This window comes from Chionomys nivalis, chromosome 14 (genome assembly GCF_950005125.1).
Source record: "Chionomys nivalis chromosome 14, mChiNiv1.1, whole genome shotgun sequence".
Classification (NCBI taxonomy): Eukaryota; Metazoa; Chordata; class Mammalia; order Rodentia; family Cricetidae; genus Chionomys; species Chionomys nivalis.
Genome location: NC_080099.1, coordinates 5,826,396 through 5,849,092, shown reverse-complemented (window position 1 = coordinate 5,849,092; position 22,697 = coordinate 5,826,396). Strand labels below are relative to the sequence as shown.

The following is a 22,697-nucleotide window of genomic DNA, read 5'->3' as shown; positions in this document are numbered from 1 at the left end:
CTTGCATTATGGACATTATCAAGGATAATAATCTTGAAGGAAGCCCTAAAATTCCATGAGGAAGCAATTCGCAACGCCCCACTTAAGGCGGCTAATTGGACACACAGTAGCATGTAAATCAGGGCTCACAGCATGGAGTTCCATCTGGATAGAAGGAAAGCAGGTGTGCTCCAATGACTCCATGATACTGCAGAGCAAGAGCCCAAAGAATGCTCATCCCTAAATGGAACTGCACCCCTGCAGACTCAAGGATCACCAAGGAAGAGGGGAGGAAGTAGTGTAAGAGGTGGTGGGCTACGGTAAGGAACCGTGTGCTCTGACACAACAGAGCTGTGCACAGACGCCAGCAGCTACAACAGCCTGCACAAAACAAGGATGAGCCCAGAGCAGACTAAACCCGGGTGCGGGAATGGAAATTAGGCAGGAAATCCTACCCACTGGCCACGGAGCTATTAGCAACTGTCAGCTGCTGGGAGAGGGGAAGACAGTTTTCTTTAAATAATATTTAAAGAAAAAAAGACACAAAGTCTGCTGGGTAGAAAATGGGAGGGGCAGTTTGGGGTAGAGTTAGGGAAGGGGATGAACACATTGTATGAAACCCTCAACTAATAAATATTCATTTAAAAATAACTCCACGATCAACTTGAAGGACAAGAACAGAAAAGAAGATGATTTGGGACGGCCCTCTGTAGGCTGTGAATATGTTTATTATCACTGGTTAATAAAGAAGCTATTTTGGCCTATGGCAGGGCACAATATAGCTAGGCAGAAAATCTAAACAGAGAGACAGGGAGACAGAAGGCGGAGTCTGGGAGACGTCAGCAGCTACCAGAGAAGCAAAATGTGAGGTAATAAGCCATGAGCTTTAAGGTAAAATATAAAATAACAGAAATGGCTTAATTTAAGTAGTAAGAGCTAGCTATTAATAAGCCTGAGCTAATAGGCCAAATAGTTTCTAACTACTATTAAGCCTCAAAGTAGTTATTCAGGAACTGGCAAACAGGAGAGAAACCTTACAGAAAGATGCTTGATTTTTATTTAGCATCTTAAACCACAAACATAAACTCATACAAATAAAATGGAAATGGCAAGCTCTAATGCAAAAATAGGGAACTAATGGTTAAGGCAAAAACACACACAGCATGTGTAAATCTGGGGAATTTATACACCAAAACTAGGAGGAAAAAAATGACAATGTATGGAAATAAATGATTTATTAAGATCAAGAACTTGAACTAAAACACAATCATTTTACTTCTAGCATTTTCTTTTTGAAAATATTTTATTCTAATTGTGTGTGTGTGTGTGTGTATGTTTTAGAGGCAGGAAGATATATATGAAAGTTCAGTGCCCAGAGGCCTTAAGAGTTTGTCAGGTCTCATGCAGCTGCAATACAGGCATGTGGGTGTTGGGAACTGAACTTGTGTCCTCTGAAAGAGCAATACACACTTTAACCCACTGAGCCATCTCTCTAGCCCTCTTTTTTAATATTTTCAATCAGATTTACCTGTGAAATCAAATAAGCATCCATAGCAGTAACAAGATAATTCACATAAAGAATACACTTTTGTCAGGTAAATGAAATTTCAACTTAAATTAGCTGCAGTCTGTCTGTATAGGAAAAAAGAAAATCTCTCATCTCCTCTTTATGGTCACAAAATACAGAAAATTTTCCATTTATGCCAAAGGAATAAAGATATTTTTTCTAATAATATTCTCGGCAAGAATAATTCTGATAGAGAAGAAAATGGGGGCGCGAGTAAGGGAGAGAAGTAGTAACGGAACTACGACAGCTATTGTTAGAGCTGGGAAGTCGCCCTAGACATCAGACTGAGTTTCTAGAAATGAAAAATAAGTACTTAAGTATATAAGAGGACAAAATATAAAACTGGCAAGCTATAATTTATTATTTCTAGGAATAGATCTAACAGGGATTGCAAACTGACAGTACAGAGGCTGTCTCAAATATAATATGTTTATGTTTGGAAAAAAGAAAAACTGAATCCAGATTTCCAATTCTGCATTAGTGAGGTAAGCTTTCCTACCTGATAGCGCTTTCCTCCTCAATATATTCACACATTTAGGGGAGTGATCACATTCTTCAAGATCAAAGTTAATTTTCGAAAACTCAACATCTAGTGTTAGCTTTTACAAACAAGTCTAAAGCCAAGATGAATATACCTTATCAATATAGAATGAAATGGCCAAGCAGGAGACTAGAACAGTCTGCAAAACACCCAGCTACACCTGGAGGGTGGATTTTACTCTGAAAGTAAAAAGAACCAACTTACATGTGTTGGGACAGAAGAGTGGTTTGCAGGGGTAGGAGAGCACTAGGCAAAGGAGGCAGCTCTGAGCCAGGGAGAAGGCTCGCTAGGAACAAGTACCTGTGGCTAAGCCAAACAACCTCAAATTCAACCCCCAGGACTCGCACAGTGGAAAAGAGCCAACTCCTCTAATTCTCTGATCCCCACAAGCACGCAGGCACCACTAATACACACAAATAAAAATCTAAAATTTTAAAAGAGAAAGCCATGTTTCTGTCACATTGTTGAAGTATAAATGTCACAAAGCCCAAAATGCAGAAGATGTTTGAAAAACATAGCTTCATATACACAAAACATTTCTCCCATGCAGACAAAAAAGGCTGAAGAATGTGTGCCACAAAAAGATACAAAAATACTATAGTTTTTAAAGTACAAGAATTAAGAATAAAAATACAAAAATACAAGAATAAAGCAAAAATTAATCCAACATAAAAATGGAGGTGCTCCTTAACCCACAGAGTGGTGCTCTCACCCTTGTTCATTAAGAGAAAATAGAAATTCAAAATACAGTAAGGTACCATTTTGGCCTGTCAGTCCCAAAATTCAGAAACAATCTCTTTACAATACAGTTAAGAAATGGGCATTCCAAATAAGTCCATTCAACCTAGTAAAAATACATCAAAATTTCAAAGTTATGCACAAAATAGCCAACTGTGGAGGTACATGCCTGTAATCTCGACACTAGGGAGGTGGAGATGAGGAGGATCAGATGTTTGGGGTCAGGTTCAGCTACAGAGTTCAAAGCTACAAGGTTTACAGGAGACCCTGATGTGGGCGTCGCTTCTGTGTGCTGTAATTACCATTAATGAATAAAGAAACTGGCTGTTGATAGGCTGGAACTTAGGTAGGCGGAGAAGATGGAACTGAATGTTGGGAGGTTGAAGGCGGAGTCAGAGAGATGCCATGAATCCGCCACCAGAAATAGACATGCCAGAACTTTGCCACGAGCTTGTGGTAATATACAGATTAATAGAAATGGGTTAAATTAAGATGTAAGAGTTAGCCAATAAGAAGCTAGAGCTAATGGTCCAAGCAGAGATTTAATTAATACAGTTTCTATGTGGTTATTTCAGGGCTAAGCTAGCCAGGCAGCCGGGACAAACGAGTGGCTCTTCCCCTAAAACAAGACCCTGTCTTAGAAGCAGAAGTGACAACAGAATGTACGTGTTCTTCTCTTGTGCCATGCACCTTACTGACCAGCATGAACTCTGAATATGCTGTGCAAATTGGGCAACATCATCAGTGAAACGTAATTTCCTGATGTTCAGCAACTGTTACATACAGTTACACAGGAAGACATCTTTTACTTTTAGAAATGTGCATCAAAGTATTTACAGTGAGAGGATGTAGCCCTGGAGAACTTGAATGAATGGTATTGAGAATCCTTGGTGCTCTAAACCTTTGTTAAGACTGAAATTATTTAAAACTGAACCCTTTTAAGAATGTTCACACAAAAAAATAAAAATTAACATTAACAAAAAAAGTTGATGGAATGTTTCTGTGAAAGCTGAGGACAAATCGGCATGAGTGGGAAGAGAACTACAAACCCTGCTGCGATGCTGTGTGAGTGCAGGACAAACAACCACGTCCATCTGGTGGCCAGTGGCCAGTCATAGAAACGGAGAAACAGCCATAACACTAAATTCTATTCAGGCACTTTGAAAAAAATAAAAAACTAAGAAATTTTTATCTGGTAGTAAAAGTAACCCAAAAAGCAAAAGACATAATTGCACCTTTGTTCATGAAAGGAAGAGAACGGCTTTTCCACCTTTATACGTCATTTGCATCTTCTGAGGTGTGATATGACCAATCCTCCTTTATAGACCATGGGAACATGGTCCAGACAACGCCGACTCTAATATTAGCACACGTACTCACTAAGTGCTGTTATCCCTGTGTTTGGCACCATCCACACGTGGAACACAGACTTTCTCACATTTCTCTTCTGTCTGTTTCATCACTCACCCCATTTGTAGATAAGAAAGTTGGCATGTTAAGTGTTAACTAATAGACCAGGATCCATGGGACCTGAGGTTCAGATGAAGCCCCCTGTCGCCCTGGGGCCTGAGTACAGCTACCTCAAAGAAGTTTGTTCTCCTGTTTTCCCAACTTCCCATGTCAAATACTACACCAAGCTCCAAAGGAATCAAGAAAGCCCCTGATGCGACCACTCTCTCCAGGAGGGCAAGGCTGTGCAGTAAAGCTGTGAAGGGCTAAGACGGGTCCTGGTGTGTGACTAACTCCAAGGACAGAGTGCTGAAGAACATCTCCAACAACTAAGTTCCTCTCTTCTGGCTGTACCCTGAGCCAGGCACTGGATACCAAGACTTTTCTGTTTTCCTCACTCGTCAACACATGGGAACATGGTCCAGACAACGCCGACTCTAATATTAGCAGCAACCATACCAGAAAGCAAAAAGGGAGACAAAATGACAAGGTGGACCCTCCCTGTTGGTCAGCCCCTGGGAGTGCAAGAGGGGTGAGATCATAGAGGGACAGGAAAGGAGCCTGAGCTTTCTGTGGTGTCAGAAGCACACTTTTTATAATGAGGAAACTTCCATCACAAATTAAAACAGTATGGAGTGGTGGTACGCACCTTTAATTCCAGCACTTGCGAGGCAGAGGCTGAGTATCTCTGTGAGTTCAAGGCCAGCCCAGTCTACTAAGCAAGTTCCAGGACAAGACCATAACACAGAGAAACTCTTGTCTCAAAAAACAAAAGGAAGAAAAGCAAAGAAAAAAAAGAAAGAAGATGACGATAGTGTGTTAGTTAACCTTCTCAGCACTACAACAAAATGCCTGACATAAACCATTTATTTACCCCGTAGTTTCAGCAGCGTCAGTCCACCATGGTGAGGAAGGCAAAGCAGAACAGACGGCTCATGTCGAGGATGACTGTGCAAATCAGGGCTTTCTCCCTTTCCTGCTCTTACCTCACCTGGCCTATGGGACGGTGCCACCCGCATGCAATGGGCCTCACCTCTAGGTAATCCTCACTGGAAACACTCTCAAAGACACACCCAGAGAGGTCCAACTCCAGATCCAACTAAGCTGACCACCAAGATTCACTACCACAGAGAAAATGCTGGACCTACGCAGAGCATCGAGGGGTTCTTCCAGACAGCTGGCAAGCATGCGCTCAGGTACAGACCAGAGAACACATTAAAAACAACAGAGGTCCTACGGAATAGGCATGTGACGGTTTGCCTGAAAATATAACTGGACTCTACTGACAGCCTTTGAATGAAGTACTCCAGTGTGTTGGGTGTGCCAGCACTCACCAGAAAGATGTCGCCTTCCTGGCCAAATATTTCAGGCTCACAAGTGCAGGACAGTCACCAACCGTCAGCTGGATTCACTGATGTGCCTGGATATCAAGAGTGCTTAAGACACACTTGGAGCTGCTGAAACAAAAGGGGTCCTGGCGTTGCAGTGACTAACTGATGATGAGCCTGCTCTTAACATGAGGCAGTTCTTGACTGGGATCTTGGTATTTCAAAGCAGCTTTATTGGCAAAAAGCCACTGGTGACACAACCACATTGGCTACCATGAAAAACCAATGAGAACAATTCACCTTTCAAATAATGCTGAAGATGAAGCCATGTTTGTGGAATATAAGAAATAGCTGATATCAGTGTTAAAATTGGCCTACTTATGCTTTAGATATTGCTGCCTGCTACTGCTTGCCGAGATCTCAGTCCTACAGGTCTCAGTAACAGACTTCATGATTAGTGGCAGCTGAATTGTAATAGTGAGCCTGCTCCATGTGTGTGCAGTACCTTATAGGGCAGAGTTTCCAGAGGATGATCCAATGGATGGTACTTCAAAGACTACAACCAGGCTTTGGTAGTATCATAGTCAGTTTCTTAACAGCAAATATGTTAGAAGAGTTGGAGAGATAACTCAGTGGTTAAGAGAGCTTCCTTTTCTTGCAAAGGACCTGAGTTCGATTCCCAGCATCCCCACCAGGCAGCTCACAACCACCTGTAATTCTGGCTCCAGGGGAGTTGCCCTCTTCTGGCCTCTACAGGTACCCCTACACACAACATATATTCATACAAATACACATATATAAAACTGAAAATAAAAAATTTAATTTAAAAATTAATTCTTGCTAGATATGGAAATCTTCAGAGTTGAACCTCAACATATCCCATGAGCATCGACAGCATTCTGAGATCAGCCTCAGCAGAGACACTATCTGGTTTCCAGATTTATCCACTCTCAGGAAACCCGGGAGTGCACCCTCACCTGAAGACAAACTACTAGAGTCTTCTCTGTGTGAGGCAGGTGGTGGTTACCTGTCCATCTCAGTGAGACAGCGGGGTGCTAGTTACAGACAGTGGGATGTGTATAAGACAAGTGGGAGATACTAAGATTTCAATTCTGTTAGAAACTTGATGCTGACACAAGATGAAGATGGCATCTCTAGCAGTCTTCTCAACCAGGCTATTAAATATGCCAGATGACCCAGGAAAGCCCCCAAGAGCAGGCAGACCACACAAGATGGCTCTTCTAAAATCTCCTGGGACTGCTCCAGGAGCTCTTGGCAAGTCTCAGGCACAATTCACAAAGACATGTTCAGTGGGGCTCAGACAGGCTCTGAACACACTGCTTTTCCAGCGCTCAGCGCTCAGCTCCCCGCAGTCCTGTCAGGTAGCTCACAAAAATGCCTGGAACTCCAGGGGCTCAGACACTCTCTTCAGGCTTCCACTGGCACCTGCTCCCATGTACACATACCCATACACAGATACACACATACTTTAAACTTTCAAAATATTTAAAGAAAGAAAGAAAGATATTCTTAGAAATGGAGTTAATGTGCTCCTTCAACACCAGACACCGACTATTTTAGTCAGGGTCTCTATTGCTGCTTTGGAACACCATGACCACGGCAACTTGGGAAGAAAGAGTTTATTTGACTCACACTTCCACAGCCCACACTATTCATCACTGAAGGAAGTCAGAGCAGGAACCTGGAAGCAGAAGCTGATGCAGAGGACATGGAGGGGTGCTGTTAGCTGACTTGTTCCTCACAGCTTGCTCAGTCTGTTTTCTTCTAGAACCCAGGGGGCGGGGCAGCAGCCCAGGGATGGCACCACCCACAATGGGCTGGGCCCTCCCCGATCAATCACTAATTAAGAAACTGTCCACAGACTTGCCTACAGCTGGATCTTACGGAAGGCATTTTCTTATATTTTTGGTTGTGAGCCTAGCCTTTAATGGCTGAGCCATCTCTCCAGTCAGGAGGCATTCTCTTAACTGAGATTTCTTCTTCTCCAATGACTTTAGCTTGTGTCAAGTTTATATAAAACTCTTCAGCACATTTACCTATGGTAGGAAGTTCCATCTCTACCACCTCATCAGCCACATGTACAAAGACTGAAGAAGAGCCAGGAGCTCCTTCTTAACCATCAGCAAGGCCATAGGACACAGGTATCCTGATGACAATAGATGCTCAGTCCTCGGTTCAGTGTAGAGCTGGGTGTGACTAGCGCTGCAGGAACAGGTACTGCAGGCTGCGTAGAGCTGTATGTGACTAGCGCTGCAGGAACAGGTACTGCAAGCTGTGTAGAGCTGTGTGTGACTAGCGCTGCAGGAACAGGTACTGCAGGCTGTGTAGAGCTGTGTCTGACAAGTGCTGCAGGAACAGGTACTGCAGGCTGTGTAGAGCTGTATGTGACTAGCGCTGCAGGAACAGGTACTGCAGGCTGTGTAGAGCTGTATGTGACTAGCGCTGCAGGAACAGGTACTGCAGGCTGTGTAGAGCTGTGTGTGACTAGCGCTGCAGGAACAGGTACTGCAGGCTGTGTAGAGCTGTGTCTGACAAGTGCTGCAGGAACAGGTACTGCAGGCTGTGTAGAGCTGTGTCTGACAAGTGCTGCAGGAACAGGTACTGCAGGCTTTGCAGAGCTGGGTGTGACTAGTGCTGCAAGAACAGGTACTGCAGGCTGTGCAGAGCTGGGTGTGACTAGTGCTGGAGGAACAGGTACTACAAAGACATTATTCTGTGTTCCCTCCATCACTTCTGGTGGTCCACTGTGCAGCAGAGAATGCCATAGACCTGATTAGGGTCATCCAAAGAGAAGCTGAATGTTCATGTCCAAAGGCCATCTCCTCACAGTTGGCAGAAACTCTGGAGAGCAACAGATGGACCTGGGAGATCTGCTCACACGTACATCACCCTGAGTGCTCGCTGGCACCTTTACAATAAACCTCCGCCTCGAGGACACAACTAAAGGTGGCTTGTAAAGCTATGCAGAGACACGGCCTCAGCTATGCAAAGCACCCGCAGCAAGGATGATGGCATAATGTAAAGATGCTCTACCGATAACTTACAATGTTGTGAAATATGTCCGCAGTTCAGGATAGAGTTTCAAAAAATTACTCCCAGCTCTGCTTCCAGGGAAACAGGGCGTAAGGACTAATGTCCCTGTGTCTCCCTCAGGTCAAGAACGCTGGGATTCTGGACACTGTTTCAGGCTTACTGCCAAGTATTCATTTGGAATCATCTATAAACTGTGGATAATTTCTACTAAGTGGAGCAATCAACAAACGAAGGAGTTTCTTGCTCACTGATTCTGTTCTGCATGAAGAAACAAGGCAGAACAATCCTAATACTTCAATTGCCTTACTGGAATTTTAAGGCAGTTGTGATATAAAAAACGTAACACTGGAAAATGTTATAGAAATGTTATATAAAAATGAAATTAAATAAAGTGAAAAGTTTCATTTTTATGTGTGTAAGCACAAAACGGCAGAATATATCTAAGTGTCAAAACCAGCCCTTTGTAAATATCAATCACAATTCTTTAAGCTATTTCATTATGAACAAGTATCCCACAATGGAATGACATAAAAAGCTGATTTAAAAGTAGGGGCAATACAGTTCTTTTTACCAACAGATGTACACATATAAATTATAATAAAATCTAAAATAACAAGGCCAGCCAAATCCAGCAATGTGTTATTTTTTAAAAAATAAATAAATAAGAGGCTTGGGTGAGACAAGGGAGTTCAGTGCCTAGCATGTCTGGCTCCATCAGTCCCTGTTTCTTTGCCTTCAGAGCAAGAGCATAGGGAACATTACTTGTTTCACATTAATAAACCGATTACAATATACCACACTCTGTAGTAAGCATAATACAATACTATCACAAAATAAAGAAAAAGAAAGGGCGCTGGTGACACTCAACATGGTTACAATGAAGAAAAAGGAAGGGTGCTGGTAACACTCAATAGGATTACAATGAAGAAAAAGGAAGGGCGCTGGTGACAATATGGTTACAATGAAGAAAAGGAAAAGGTGCTGGTAACACTCAATATGGTTACAATGAAGAAAAGGAAAAGGTGCTGGTAACACTCAATACGATTACAATGAAGAAAAAGGAAGGGTGCTGGTAACACTCAATACTATTACAATGAACATATTTGGCAAAACAAGCACAGAAGAGCATTTCCTAAATCTGATTCAATCATAAAGCTTTAAAATCATTCCCTTCAAACTGAGAAGGTAGCAAACTTCTGTCATGACGTCTATATAACTCCATGTGAGGACAAATCCATATAGTAAGGACAGAAGCACTAGTCGGAGATGATAGAGCACACCTGCAATCCCAGTACTTACCTTCACCTAAAAGCAACCTATATGCAGGGACCCTGTCTCAAAAACAGGAACAACAACAAAAACAAACAAAAGAACAAAAAGAATTAGCTCAAATACAGTGGTAAATGCCTGTAGTCCTACCATTTGAGAGTCAGAAGCAAGTTAGAGAGCAGTCTGGGCTAAACAATAAGTTCCAGACCAGCTCCTGGCTATACATGGATAACATGTAACAAACAAAAAAGAACTGCAAAACTGCCACTACTTTTACATGGTAAAAATGCCTACATGGGGCCAGGAGGTGGTGGTACACGCCTTTAATCCAGCACTTGGGAAGCAGAGGCAAGCATATCTCTATGAGTTCTAGGCCAGCCTGGTCTACAGAGCGAGATCCAGGACAGTCAAGACTACACAGAAAAAAACCCTCTCTCAAGGGAAAAAACAAAAGATGTCTACGTGGGAGCTGGAGAGATGGTTCAGTAGTTAACTACACACTGCTCTTACAGAGGCCCAGGACCCACATCAATGGCTCACAACACTTGTACCTCCATTTCAAAGAGACAGGACACCTCTAGCCTCCCTTGGCACTTGCACTAACATGCACATAACCCCCACCCCCAGCAAACACACAGATACATAATCAAAAGTTTAAAAAGGGTCAGTAAAATGGTTCAGTGGATAAAGGCACTTACCACCAGGTCTGACCTGAGTTCAATCCTTGGAACCCACATGAAGAAAGGAGGAACTTCAGCTAGTAATCCTCAGACCTACACACACACACACACACACACACACACACACACACACTAAATAAACAAACAATCTAAAAAATTGTCTACATAGAAAACACAAAGTTTAGAAACAAACTGCCATAATAAAAAGTTATTAAAAGCTGCTGGATTCACAATCAATAAAAAACAACAACAACAACAACAACAACAAAACACGCAATCACTTTTCCATATACCAACAAAAAACAGGAAAAGCAATTTAAAGACAATTCATGCCCCCCAAAAAGAGTAAGATAAAAGAGGAAGTCCAACAGAAAATTTACAAGATCTTTAGAATCTAAGACATCAATAGGTAGAAAACCATGTTCACTGGTATAAAAGATACTATTTGAGTTAATTCTCATCATTAAGTTAACTGGGTAAAGAATCCCACCTATACCTGTGACTGTCTCTAGAGGCATCTAACGGAGAAAGAAAGACCCACCTTGAATGTGGGGAATGTGGGTGGAAAAGCTGCACAGACTGGGGTCCCAGGCTGAATGAGGAAAGAAGGTGAGCTGAGCACCAGAACGTATCTCTGCCTCCTGACAGGAAGATGCAATGACACCAGCTACCTCACTTTCCCCAACATGATCAGACACAAAACAATCCTTCCCGGATTGAGCTGCTTCTCTCAGAACCTCAGTCACAGCACTGTGCACAAGCCCACACAGACTATTCCTCAGTCAGCGGTCTGCAGGAAGATCCGAGACTGTCTCTAATTTAGCACAACAACTAGACAAGAACCATGATAACTCAAAGGTTTCACACCATGGGCTCTGAATTTGCATCTGTTCATAAGAAGCATATACACACAAAAATGTTTTATCCTTTCCTTTTTCCTTTATAGACCATGAAACTTGGATTCTTCATTTCACCATCCTATTTCTGTCACAGGGAGCAAGTGACCAGCTCAAAGGGAACAAAAGAATGGTGTTGCAATGTTGCGTTGAATGAGGAACCAGGGTTCCCCATTCACAGGTCACTGATGAGAAAGAATTTTCTTTATAGGAAAGATATGCCCACAGAGATGGCCATGTTGCCCAAGACCTACAGTCATATAAAGAGGTCTGTGAATACCCGCTGCTGTGAAAAAGCAACAGGCAACCCGGAGGAGTCAAGTGAGCAAAGCACACTCCAGGCTAGAGGGATGCAGTGCAGCAAGAGACCCTCCCAACAATCGCCAGCAGGCATCGTACCATCCAGTGTACGCTGTACAAGATGGGATCAGAAAGAGTTCAATCAAGAGTCCATGCAGGCATCACACTGAAGACAGTCTTGAGAGACGGAGTTTTACAGGGACTGGAAGGGTAAAGAGAAAGACATTCTCCGTGCAGAAAAGTCCCTAAAAGCAAGGCTGGGACAGCAGGCATCCAACTGTAAAGTAAGGGATGTCTAGTAAGGGATGTCTACAACAGTGCAAGAAAGCCTGAGGACATGGAGGGCCAGGGTTGGAAGACCTGGAAGAGCGGGAAAGGGTGGCATGGAGTAAGACAGACTGGCGGGTCAGGTGGAAGGTCTGGAAACTGTTGAGTAGTAGCACCCAGCAAGAATGAGCAGCCTTCCAGGAGGCTGTGGGACAAGGGAGTCACAGGCAAAGGGCAGCCAGATCCAGAACTGAAGGAGCAATAGATGTAGAGTTGTTAGAAGCACCCAGATGGAACAGCAAGAAAACAGAGTAATGTGGAATTCCCCTTTCTATGCTGTGAAGATTTTATTACCATTGGTTAATAAAAAAATTGCTTTGGCCTATGGCAGGGCAGAATAAAGCTAGGTAGGAAAACTAAACTGAATGCTGGGAGAAAGAGGGCAGAGTCAGGAAGAAACCATGTAGCTGTCCAAGAAGCAAGATGTGAGGTAACAAACCATGAGCCTCATGGTAAAATATATAATAATAGAAATTGGTTAATTTAAGATATAAGAGCTTGTTAATAAGAAGCCTAAGAGCTAATAGGCCAAAGAGTATATAATTAATATTAAGCCTCAGAGTGGTTTTTGGGGACAGGATTTCTCTGTAGCTTTGAAGCCTGTCCTGGAACTAGTTCTTGTAGATCAGGCTGGCCTCGAACTCACAGAGATCCGCCTGTCTCTGCCTCCCGAGTACTGAAATTAAAGGCATGCACCACCATCACCCGGCTCAGAGTAGTTATTTTATCAGTGGTTTTGGGAACAGGCGGGCAGAGAAAAGCCAGTCCAGGGGAACCAGGGGGACAGAAAATACTTTTAGCTACAAAAGACACCCTCTGAAATCTAGCCTTGTAACTAGGCATAGGAGTAGCCTTCTGAATCAAGGAGGACACAAGACATGCTGTGGTATCACCTTTTACTTTGCAACACCAGTCAACTATAGTGAAGATTCAGAACATGCCATGAAGATGCCACTTCAGAAAAATGGGAGACACATTCACTAACACAAGGATAACACCATCACAGTATTGGAAAGGAAAAGTATACAGCAAATTACCAGGTAGAAACGGTGATTTCTTCTTCATAATCTTCTTCTCTTTCTTATCCGTCTTCTCAGGACTTTCCTGTCCCTTTTCCTGCTCTGCATCCATGGAATCGGCTTGCTCAGCAGAGACGCTAGAGGCATGTGGACTCTGAGGAGACACTGTGGACGTCTGAGCATGGCTGCAGTCGCTGGGAGGTGCTGCAACTGGAAGTGAAGACAGCCCACTGTTTTCTAAGGCTTGCTGAGACAGAACAAAACTATAAGGTTAGAAAAGCCGACAGCCCAAATGTGCCTACCGAAAGCTATCCCAAGATGCCATAGTCTTACCCACAGAACTCTAACTCCTCTCTAAGAAAAAAGCTCTACAATTCCAAGAAATGGTTTACTATTGGAGACTGCAACACCCCTTCTAATAGTCTACATCTTACCCCACCCAAAACATAATGTAAGTAGTTATATTTCTTAAATTTATGGGCTCAAAAGTCATTAATTAACATTCAGAAGTCTTAGCTCAGAACATACTTGGGTCACAAGTCTACCTGTAAGGCACAACCAGAGTTCCTGACACCCTGACCAACTTACCCTACGGCGCCTCTCTGGAGGTGAAGCATCTGTGAATGCCGCACTCTGCCCAGAGCTGGGAGAACTAAGCAAGTACAATCAACTTCCTTCCTCCTCATTTCCCAGAGGTGCTGGGGGTCATTCATTCACACACTAACTACACAAAGCCAACATTGTGTCTCTACACTATACATGCCTAGAACTTCTTCTATACAGTATACCTGCATCTTAGGTAGAATGAAACACTTCTCACCTCTCTCAACAGGGATGGACACAGGAAAAGCTTTAAAGAATCTACCCAGTTAGTTCATTTACGGAATAAAAAAAAAGTTTCCATTTTCTTAAATGTACAGATTATCGGAACTGTTTAGAACTCAGCACTTCCTGTTGGTGATGACACAGACATATTTTGTTTTACTGCCATCATTTTCAATGTAGCCACATTTTTAAACCAGCCTCCTTGCATCTCCACTGTTCAGTAATAAACCCTGATCTCTGAGAACCCAAATGTAAACGCCTTGCCCAGCAGGTAAGCATGCTTCACCTGGAGGATGTCCTGGTGATGCCCACTGTCACACTCAGTTGTCGCCCAGACTGTGGGGACTGCTGTGCCTCCACTGGCCCCGGCTCAGACAGTTCCAGAAGCTGCTGAATGACATCAGTCACTGTCTGAGAATTCTGCTGACTAGAGACCTGATGAGACCTGGGCTTCCACCTGCTGCAGAGGCAAAGTCTGAAAGATCGTGGCCTGGAACACAGCAACATTTTCATTAAAAATGCAACTTCCAAGTTAAAACACAAACTACTATTAAGGGAACATCCTCTCTAATGGCATCAAAAGCTACTGCTTCCCAAAAACTGAGATGCAATTCCTCAGTGATCTCTGTGCAGTGCAAATGTTGGCTCTTAAAAGAATGCACTCAATAAACCCTTCTCCAACCATCTAGAAGTTCTCATGGGAGTGGGAGATGATATCAATGCTCATCTTCCCATTATCCACCAAAAAAGAGTGAATGTTTTAAAAAAGCACAATGTTAAGGAAAGACAGTGGCAAAGAAAGGGAGGGAAATCGATGTGGTCAAAACGTTTCAACGCACTTCTGAGATACTATAGCTAAGACATACTGGAAAATATAGCCTAATTCCTGTCAGAACTCAGGAACAGAAATGCAAAGTCCAAAGGCAGCTGGGGTAGTGCAAGTTCTCAGTCTAGTCCTGCAGAGGTGGACATACTTACCTACACCTACAGAATGCACATGATCAAAGGTAGCTACACAGGAGCAATATATCCAAAGTACTCAATCAATTACAGCAAGTGTACCACAGCAACACATGGTGCTCACTAGCAACAAGAGCAACTGGTAGTAAGAAGAATACTGGGAGGTCACTGTACTTACTTTTTAGTTACAAATACTTAGTATTCGTAAAGTGCTATAAAAATTGTAAAAAAACAAAAACAAAAAAAAACCCACTGCCATCCTCCATAGAACCACAAAGAACTTACCTTCAGACAATGGATGACAGACAGACAGATAGTAGATAGATAGACAGACAGACAGATGGATAGTTTTTTTTTAAAAAAAAAAGGGGGGGGGGCTGACTCTACCAAAATAAAAATAACAAACTATCAAATGAGACTCAGGAAGCTTTCAATGGTCTTTTAGTCCCTCAAACTAAAGTCTTCTGTGCTCTAACACCACACTGAAGAACTGGTTCCCAAGGAAGAGGGGATGGAAAGAATATGAGCCAGAGGATGGGGAAATATATAGCCCAAAAGATGACACTGACATAGCCTTCCCACTCATAAACTCACTGGAGCTGTGGTTATCTGTACAAGATGGACACAAGATTGGATTCCTCATCTCATTCTGCATAGGGGGGTCAGAGGTTCCTCTCTGGGGGAATACTAGCAATTCACAGAAGGAAGGATTGTTGTCTTATTAGTGGTATAGCCATTGATAATTGCACTTGCTCCAGTAAATTAGCTCATACCCATGCTCAGGCAAGAGCCTCAAATTAACCTCACTGGTTATCCACAGAAAGAAAACATAAAGGTAGAAAGGCAACTTGTTGAGAAGAGTTCTAGTAGAGGAGGGAGTGAAAATGACCTGTCAAACAAAAAAAATTAAAACTTAAGAAAAAACAAACAGGTTCCTTGGTGTGGTGGCCACTGATTATTGCATCTGATACTGAAACCCAAAGAGGGTTTTTTTTCACAATTAAATATTTCGAGTTGGGAAAATCCATCTTAAACATGGGCCACCCCTTCTGTGGACAGTCTATATAAGAACACGGAAGAAGGAAGCTGGCTCTCTTTGCCTGCTGTCTTCACACTCTCTGCAAGTAAAGTCCTTCACTGGCATTAGAGTTTATTCTCTGAGATTCTGGGGTATACTGAAGATCAGCTGAGACATCGGCCTTTGGCCTGAACAGCTACTGCATTCTTGGACCTTCTGTTGGTAGACAGCCACTGTTCGACTAGCTGGACCATAGCCTGTAAGCGATTCTAATAAATTCCCCTGGAGGTGGCATATAATTAGATGGATGGATGGATGGATGGATGGATGGATGGATGGATGGATGGATAGATAGATAGATAGATAGATAGATAGATAGATAGATAGATAGATAGACAGACAGACAGACATACACACACACACAAACACACACATACACACATAGATACATGGACGGAAGGATGGATGGAATTCATTCTGTAAGTTCTGTTCCTCTAAAGAACTCTGATGCATACACTTGGTCACATGCATTACAAAGAAAGCCTTCTCCAGCTGTGCATGGAAAGGTGCGGTAACTTTGTCTTCTGAGACACAAGCAGCCAGAGACGGTGAGAGTTGTGAAGGATAGAAGGGGACAACAGAAGCAGATCAGCTGCAGCAGGAGTGGCTTTCTGAAGCGAGTGCCTCACTTCAGTAGAGACAATCCTGTTATGGATGCAGCTCTCTCTCTTATGTGCTCGCTCTCTCTCTCTCTCTCTCTTACACACACACCACACACAAATTATTATCCAGATTATTGTGTATAACCACCTTTAGAATTACATACTGAAAAAGGAAATGGTGAAACTATTATTTGGTTACTGACACACTAAAATATTCATTTTGTAAAAATCATAAATCCAAAAATAGAATTTTTATGATTTTATAATTACTCAATTATTCCTGTTTATAAAGCTTTATAGCACTCTAAAAATAAACTGTGGACATCATTCATAACTACTAAACTATGAGAAAGAAAAAAATAGAGCAAAGGGACACTATGTGTAACCCAGTTACCAGCCAACACTGAATAAAGGAAGCAAAGACCCTACCACCATGTACCCACGCATGAGCATTCATGAAAATTCTTCTGTACTGTGTTGTCAACTTTAATAATACCACATCCTAGGCTTAGATTTTGGAATTTATTATCAACTGATAAAGTATGGTAGAAGTTATGACTAAAGCTGTTAAAAAATCCTAGGAAAAAACACACAAAAATGTGTGTGTGTCCATGTGTGCATTTGTGTGGGATTGTGTTTTTGTGGGTAATATGTTTGAGAATGACTTAGAGTCATTCCATTTCTAAATACATGTACTAGGAAGCAGAATTTGGTATCCTAAAAGACCTAGGAGAAATTATTACTTCCACATGAGAAAATGAGAAACATTAGCTACAAAGTGGATTAACTCTTAAAGATAATATTTAATAGTCATCATCAGCATTGACTGCAATAACTGAATTCTATAAATTACTATTAATTTTTTTCTGTTTTAAAGGTTTAAATGATAAGCCATAAATCAAGATTATGTATCATCACCCTGAACTTTAGACAGATAAATTTTATTTAAAAAAAAAAAAAAAAGTAGCACCTTATGTACAAAACTTTAACCATACTTTTTGGTAATTCAAAAGTTCATATTTAAAATGAGATTTGAGGCTTTTGTTGTTTAAATTTAAATTAAATTATTAAGCTTACCGTTATAACATGTGCAGTCTCTGTAGAACCTGTGGAGTTGGAGGGTCCACCCATATGCATCTTGCTGATGTGAGTATTTAAGCTACCTAAACTTTTAAAGATGCAGCTACATTCTGTACAGTTATAAGTGGGCCCGTTTTTTACCTTTAAAAAAAAAAAAAGAAAAAGTAGTTTTTTTTTTTAATCTTTAGTCAATAGATGAGCATATTTAAGTGATAGCAAAGAAAATTTAGCCCTCCATCAGCATGAGATAATACACAGCTCTAGCAATGGGTATTCTGTTTGTTTTAAATTAGCTTAAGAATCAATGATACAACTACTTAATCAATATTACTAGTTTAATATCAATTGAAATTTCAGTGTTTCTCTAAATGAAAAAGAGGCTAAGAATGAGGAAACAAACTTTTCTGTTATCATAGTTTAAACATCAAAATGTCATCATATGTCCCCGACTTCTTAGACTGCTAAACATGCTCCCCAGCGAAGGCTGGGTACAGTTGGGAGCTCTGCATAGTGAGCTTCTGGGGCCTAGCACAGGTATGCAAGGGTGGCTAAAATCGGTAAATTCCTCACCAAATTCAACATGCATCCATGATTATTTTTTATAACTACAACTAAGCCAGAAACAGACTACAATTAATTAAAATGAGCAAGAACATCCATGAATAGAGACTGTACCCAAATATTCTCTATTATTCCAACCTAACCTTAGTTGCCGTCATGGTTACGAGGAAGGCTTGAAAGTACACAAGTCACCTCTAACCTATTTGCAGTACCTCCTAAGAATCAAATTTAAACCAGCTATGATGACATACACCTTTAATCCCAGCACTTGGGAGAGGCAGAGGCAGGTGGATCTCTGTGAGTTTGACATCAGCCTGAAATTGCATAGGAAGAACCGGTCTCAAAAAAGAAAAAAAAAAAAGAACCGCATTTAAGGCTATGGACGTCTCACAGGATTGGATAATACTTTAACGTGCCTCTTTAAAGGCCCTTTCAAGTCTCTCATCACAAGACAAGTCACACGATGCCCCCACTGTACACACTGCAGGGGTTCTCCTAACATGGAGTCTTAGCAAGTGTCTCAGAGGACCACCCTAGGGTCCCAGAAAGGTATTTCTGAAATATGTGCTACATAAATACACAACTATTCTTCAGTGATCAACTCTACTCAAAGGCAACTCACAAGAATGACTTGACCAAATTACAGTGTCAGTACCTTATCACTATTTCATGACTTAAGAGAAAAATAATTTAGTGAAAATAGAATTCTAAATCTTAAGTATTTTTTTAATTTTAACAAATTAGATCTAACCCCCCCACCCCGTGTGTGTGTGTGTGTGTGTGTGTGTGTTATCTGCATGTGATAGCTAAAGGGCAACCTAGGGTAGGAGTCATCTACTTTGTTTTGGAAAAGAAACTTCCCAATGGTCTAGAATTTGCAGATTCAGCTAGGCTGGCTGGCCAGCAAGCTGTCCCTAGCTCCACAGTACTGGGATTACATATATCCATCATGCCTGGCTTTCTTTTTTTGTTTTTTTGCTTGTTTTTGTTTTTGAGACAGGGTTTCTCTGTGGCTTTGGAGCCTATTCTGGAACTAGCTCTTTTAGACCAGGCTGGCCCCGAACTCACAGAGATCCGCCTGCCTCTGCCTCCCGAGTGCTGGGATTAAAGGCGTGCGCCACCACCACCCATCTTTTTTTTTTTTTTTTACCCCGTGTGGATTCTGGAAACTAAACTCAAGTCTTCATGCTTATAAAGCAATCACATCCCCTAAGGCCTAGCTTTGTTCTTAATAAGGGAGCTTCTGTTCGGTTTATTTTTGGTTTCTACTGTCATTACTGAGACAAACTTTTGCTAATTAGCCCACACTGTCCTCAAACGCACAACCTTCCTGCCTCAGCCTCCTGAGTGCTGAGAGTATATGTCAGTCAATCAATTTCTACTACATTGCTTTAGCTCCCCAGTCACTAAAGTGGTACTTAGGGATTAATTCTATGAAAAACTTTAAAGATACATATTTGCTCTTAATGATAGTTTTTGCTGTACAATAAACTGCTGTGTGTTGATCTACTCTTTTGGAGTTTTGGAGGACCTGCCACCCAGCTCCCAAATAAATCACACAAGAAGGCTTATTCTTAGTTATGAATGCCCAGCCTTGGAAACAGCTTGACTTGTTTCCTGCCAGTTTTTCTTAAATTATTCCACCTACCTTTTGCCTCTGGGCTTTTATCTTTCTCTATTTCTATATACCTTTCTTTACTTCTTACTCTGTGACTGGCTGGGTAGCTGGCCCCTGATATCCTCCTCTCCTTGTTCTCTCACTCCTCTTCTTCCTTGGTTCTCCTTCTATTTATACTCCTGCAAGCTCCGCCTATCCTTGCTCCTGCATCGCTACTGGCCATTCATCTCTTTATTAGGACCACCAGATATTTAAGAAAAGCACAGCAACACAGCTTCACAGAGTTAAACAAATACAGCATAAACAAGTCACACACCTTAAAATAATATTCCCCACAATAAACTGATTCATGATGTAAACATTTGTGTTAAGTAAATATTCCTTTATATTCTATAACTAGGCCATAACTAAGACACTCTAACTAATAGACACACTGGTCCTAAAAACAAACTTAATGCAAATGCTTCCAGAGGCTCTACAGTTAAGCAGGACCTGTAGACAACAGCCAACGGCAGTCATCTGAGCTGACTCATGTAGCACGGGAAGAACATACAGCTAGGTCCGTGTAAAGTGTGCCTCGGGGCCGAGGGCCAGCCCTACTCTGTCTACAGCAAGGTCAGTGCTTTCTGTTTTACTTCTTGTCTTTCTCTTCTTACACTTGATAGTGTCTGCTGCTGAAATAGATGATCATGGTTATAGATCACATTTATCAAAGATATTACCATTTTAAAATACTCATTAAAAGTAAGAGGGCAAGGTAAGATTTTGTATTTCTCCACATATAATAAGCCCAAAAGTGCCTGGAACAGTGGTGCACACAATTCCAACACTCAGGAAGCTGAAGTGCTTGCTATGAATGCAATGTCAGCCTGAGCTACATTCTGAGTACCACACCAGCCAAAGCCACATAGCAAGACCTGTCAAGAACAACAAAAACAGTATGTTCCCAGCAAAGTATTTTTGCTAAAATAGGGTACTGTACACAGCTCAATCTTCATTTTTCAAAACTGTAACATACTTCTCAGGCTAGTCATTAATTCAAGAGACATCTAACACTCTGAGACAGTGCACAGAGCCCAAACGCCATGCTCACCTCTGAGTGGACCCTCTGCACATGGGACTGCAGGTTCCCCTTCTGAGAAAAGGCAGCAGGACAAAAGGCACAGGCATGTGGCTTTTCTCCTGTGTGCTTGATCATGTGGGTCTGTAGTGCCCCTTTCTGGTTAAAAGCTTTTCCACACTCGCTGCATTTGAATGGCCTTTCACCTACCAGAAAGAAAAAGAATCACTAGGTGAGCATATTTTTGGGTAAGAGAAAGACACAAGGTACACAAACTATCCTGTCAGCCAAACTGCTCCCAGGGACCCGAAATTCATATACACAGGTATCAGGTATCTCTTAAACTTCACCCTGTCCTAAACAAACCTTTCCATACCCCAAATGAACCCCACAGCAGTTCTTGCTTTCTCTCAACCTGCTTACTCCCAGGTCAGCCCTGCTCCCTGTCCAAACTACTGCCTACGGCAGGGCACAGCCCCATCCATCCTCGTCACCTCGGGCCAGCCCTGCTGCTTCCACCAGACCTTGTATAGGCTGCTCTCAACTCAACAGAAGGACCCTTTCTAAATGAGATCACAGAAAGTTGGGCTTGCTTGATGCCTCCCAAGCTTCTCAACCCCACTCAGCTAAGTCGTCCCTTCCCACTACCTGCTCTCTACTGAACCTTCTCTTGCCTCAGCACAGAACACAGGTCCACTGAAGGCCTGTCACCTATGCCTGTCCATCTCCCTGAGAACCCACACAGCTGGCTCCCTCGTGGTTCTTCTGTCACTGCCACAGTATTACCTCCAAGAATGACTTTTAACCAATTCCAGGTGATTTCAAAATCCCTCATGTCTATCCTGTAATCCTTGTTCTCCTTCTCTGCTTACCTCCCTCCATATGATCTGTAGTCAGGCACTTCTGACAGTTCACTTACTGTTCTACTTCTAATACATGTGCCAAGAAAGAAGGGTTTTCAGCTGTTCTGTTCACAGCTCTCATTTCAGTACGCACATGCATTATCATTCTATAGGTACTCATTCACTGATCAATGAAAAATTATATAGTTAAAATCTAACTACAAACTAGTTCAAAGTCTTGTCTCACTAAAATTCCATCCCTTGGGAAATATGTGAGCAGATAGATCCCTACTTCTCTGAACCGACCTCAGGGTGAAGTAAATTAGTGAGATGGAGATGCAAGTGATCTTAGAGAAGAGGTATCACTGGGAGGGACAGATAGTAGGATGCTCAATAAGAACCATGGGTCCTGGGAATGGCATCTTTTCTGTTCTAATGGTATTAGCTGAAATGCATCTCTCCTTTCTTGGATGGGGTTCATACACTCAAGCAGTAGCCCCTCAGAAGACCACACATCACATCATCACATCACATGAGGTACACCCACTCAAAAGACCAAGCAGAGAACACACGAGCCTTCTTCTACTTAAGAGCATCTTTGATAGCCTACCTGTGGTCGAGCCTTGCAGGCTAGTAAGAAGATGCTGAGGACTAGGCAAACCACCTTCCCCAACATTCCATGCACTCAAGAGGCCAGCCAGAAAAACTATATGTGATCAAAAGCTCAATGTCAAGAAGAGCACATATGGCAAATTCCCAAAATCACATGACAGTGTGTACAGCATTGTGTCCAGGGGACATGCTACTCTGATGCATGTATTTATGGATGTGCAGAAAAAAAATCTCAAGGGGAAGACATCAAACTGTTACAGGTATACTAAGAAAGCAGTGTAAGTACTGTTTTCTTTGCATTTTTCTACTTTA

The 22,697-nt window shown here is 42.1% G+C and overlaps 1 protein-coding gene across 1 annotated transcript in view; it reads right to left on the bottom strand.

The window, feature by feature from the left end:
• The window catches only part of Znf236 (zinc finger protein 236), a 90,249-nt gene that overhangs the window by 51,090 nt on the left and 16,462 nt on the right, over positions 1 to 22,697 (bottom strand). The window contains 6 exon segments of the mRNA XM_057788731.1: positions 13,166 to 13,394; positions 14,259 to 14,275; positions 14,278 to 14,407; positions 14,409 to 14,462; positions 17,690 to 17,833; positions 20,965 to 21,137. Of these exon segments, the coding sequence (XP_057644714.1) occupies positions 13,166 to 13,394; positions 14,259 to 14,275; positions 14,278 to 14,407; positions 14,409 to 14,462; positions 17,690 to 17,833; positions 20,965 to 21,137 (747 nt within the window).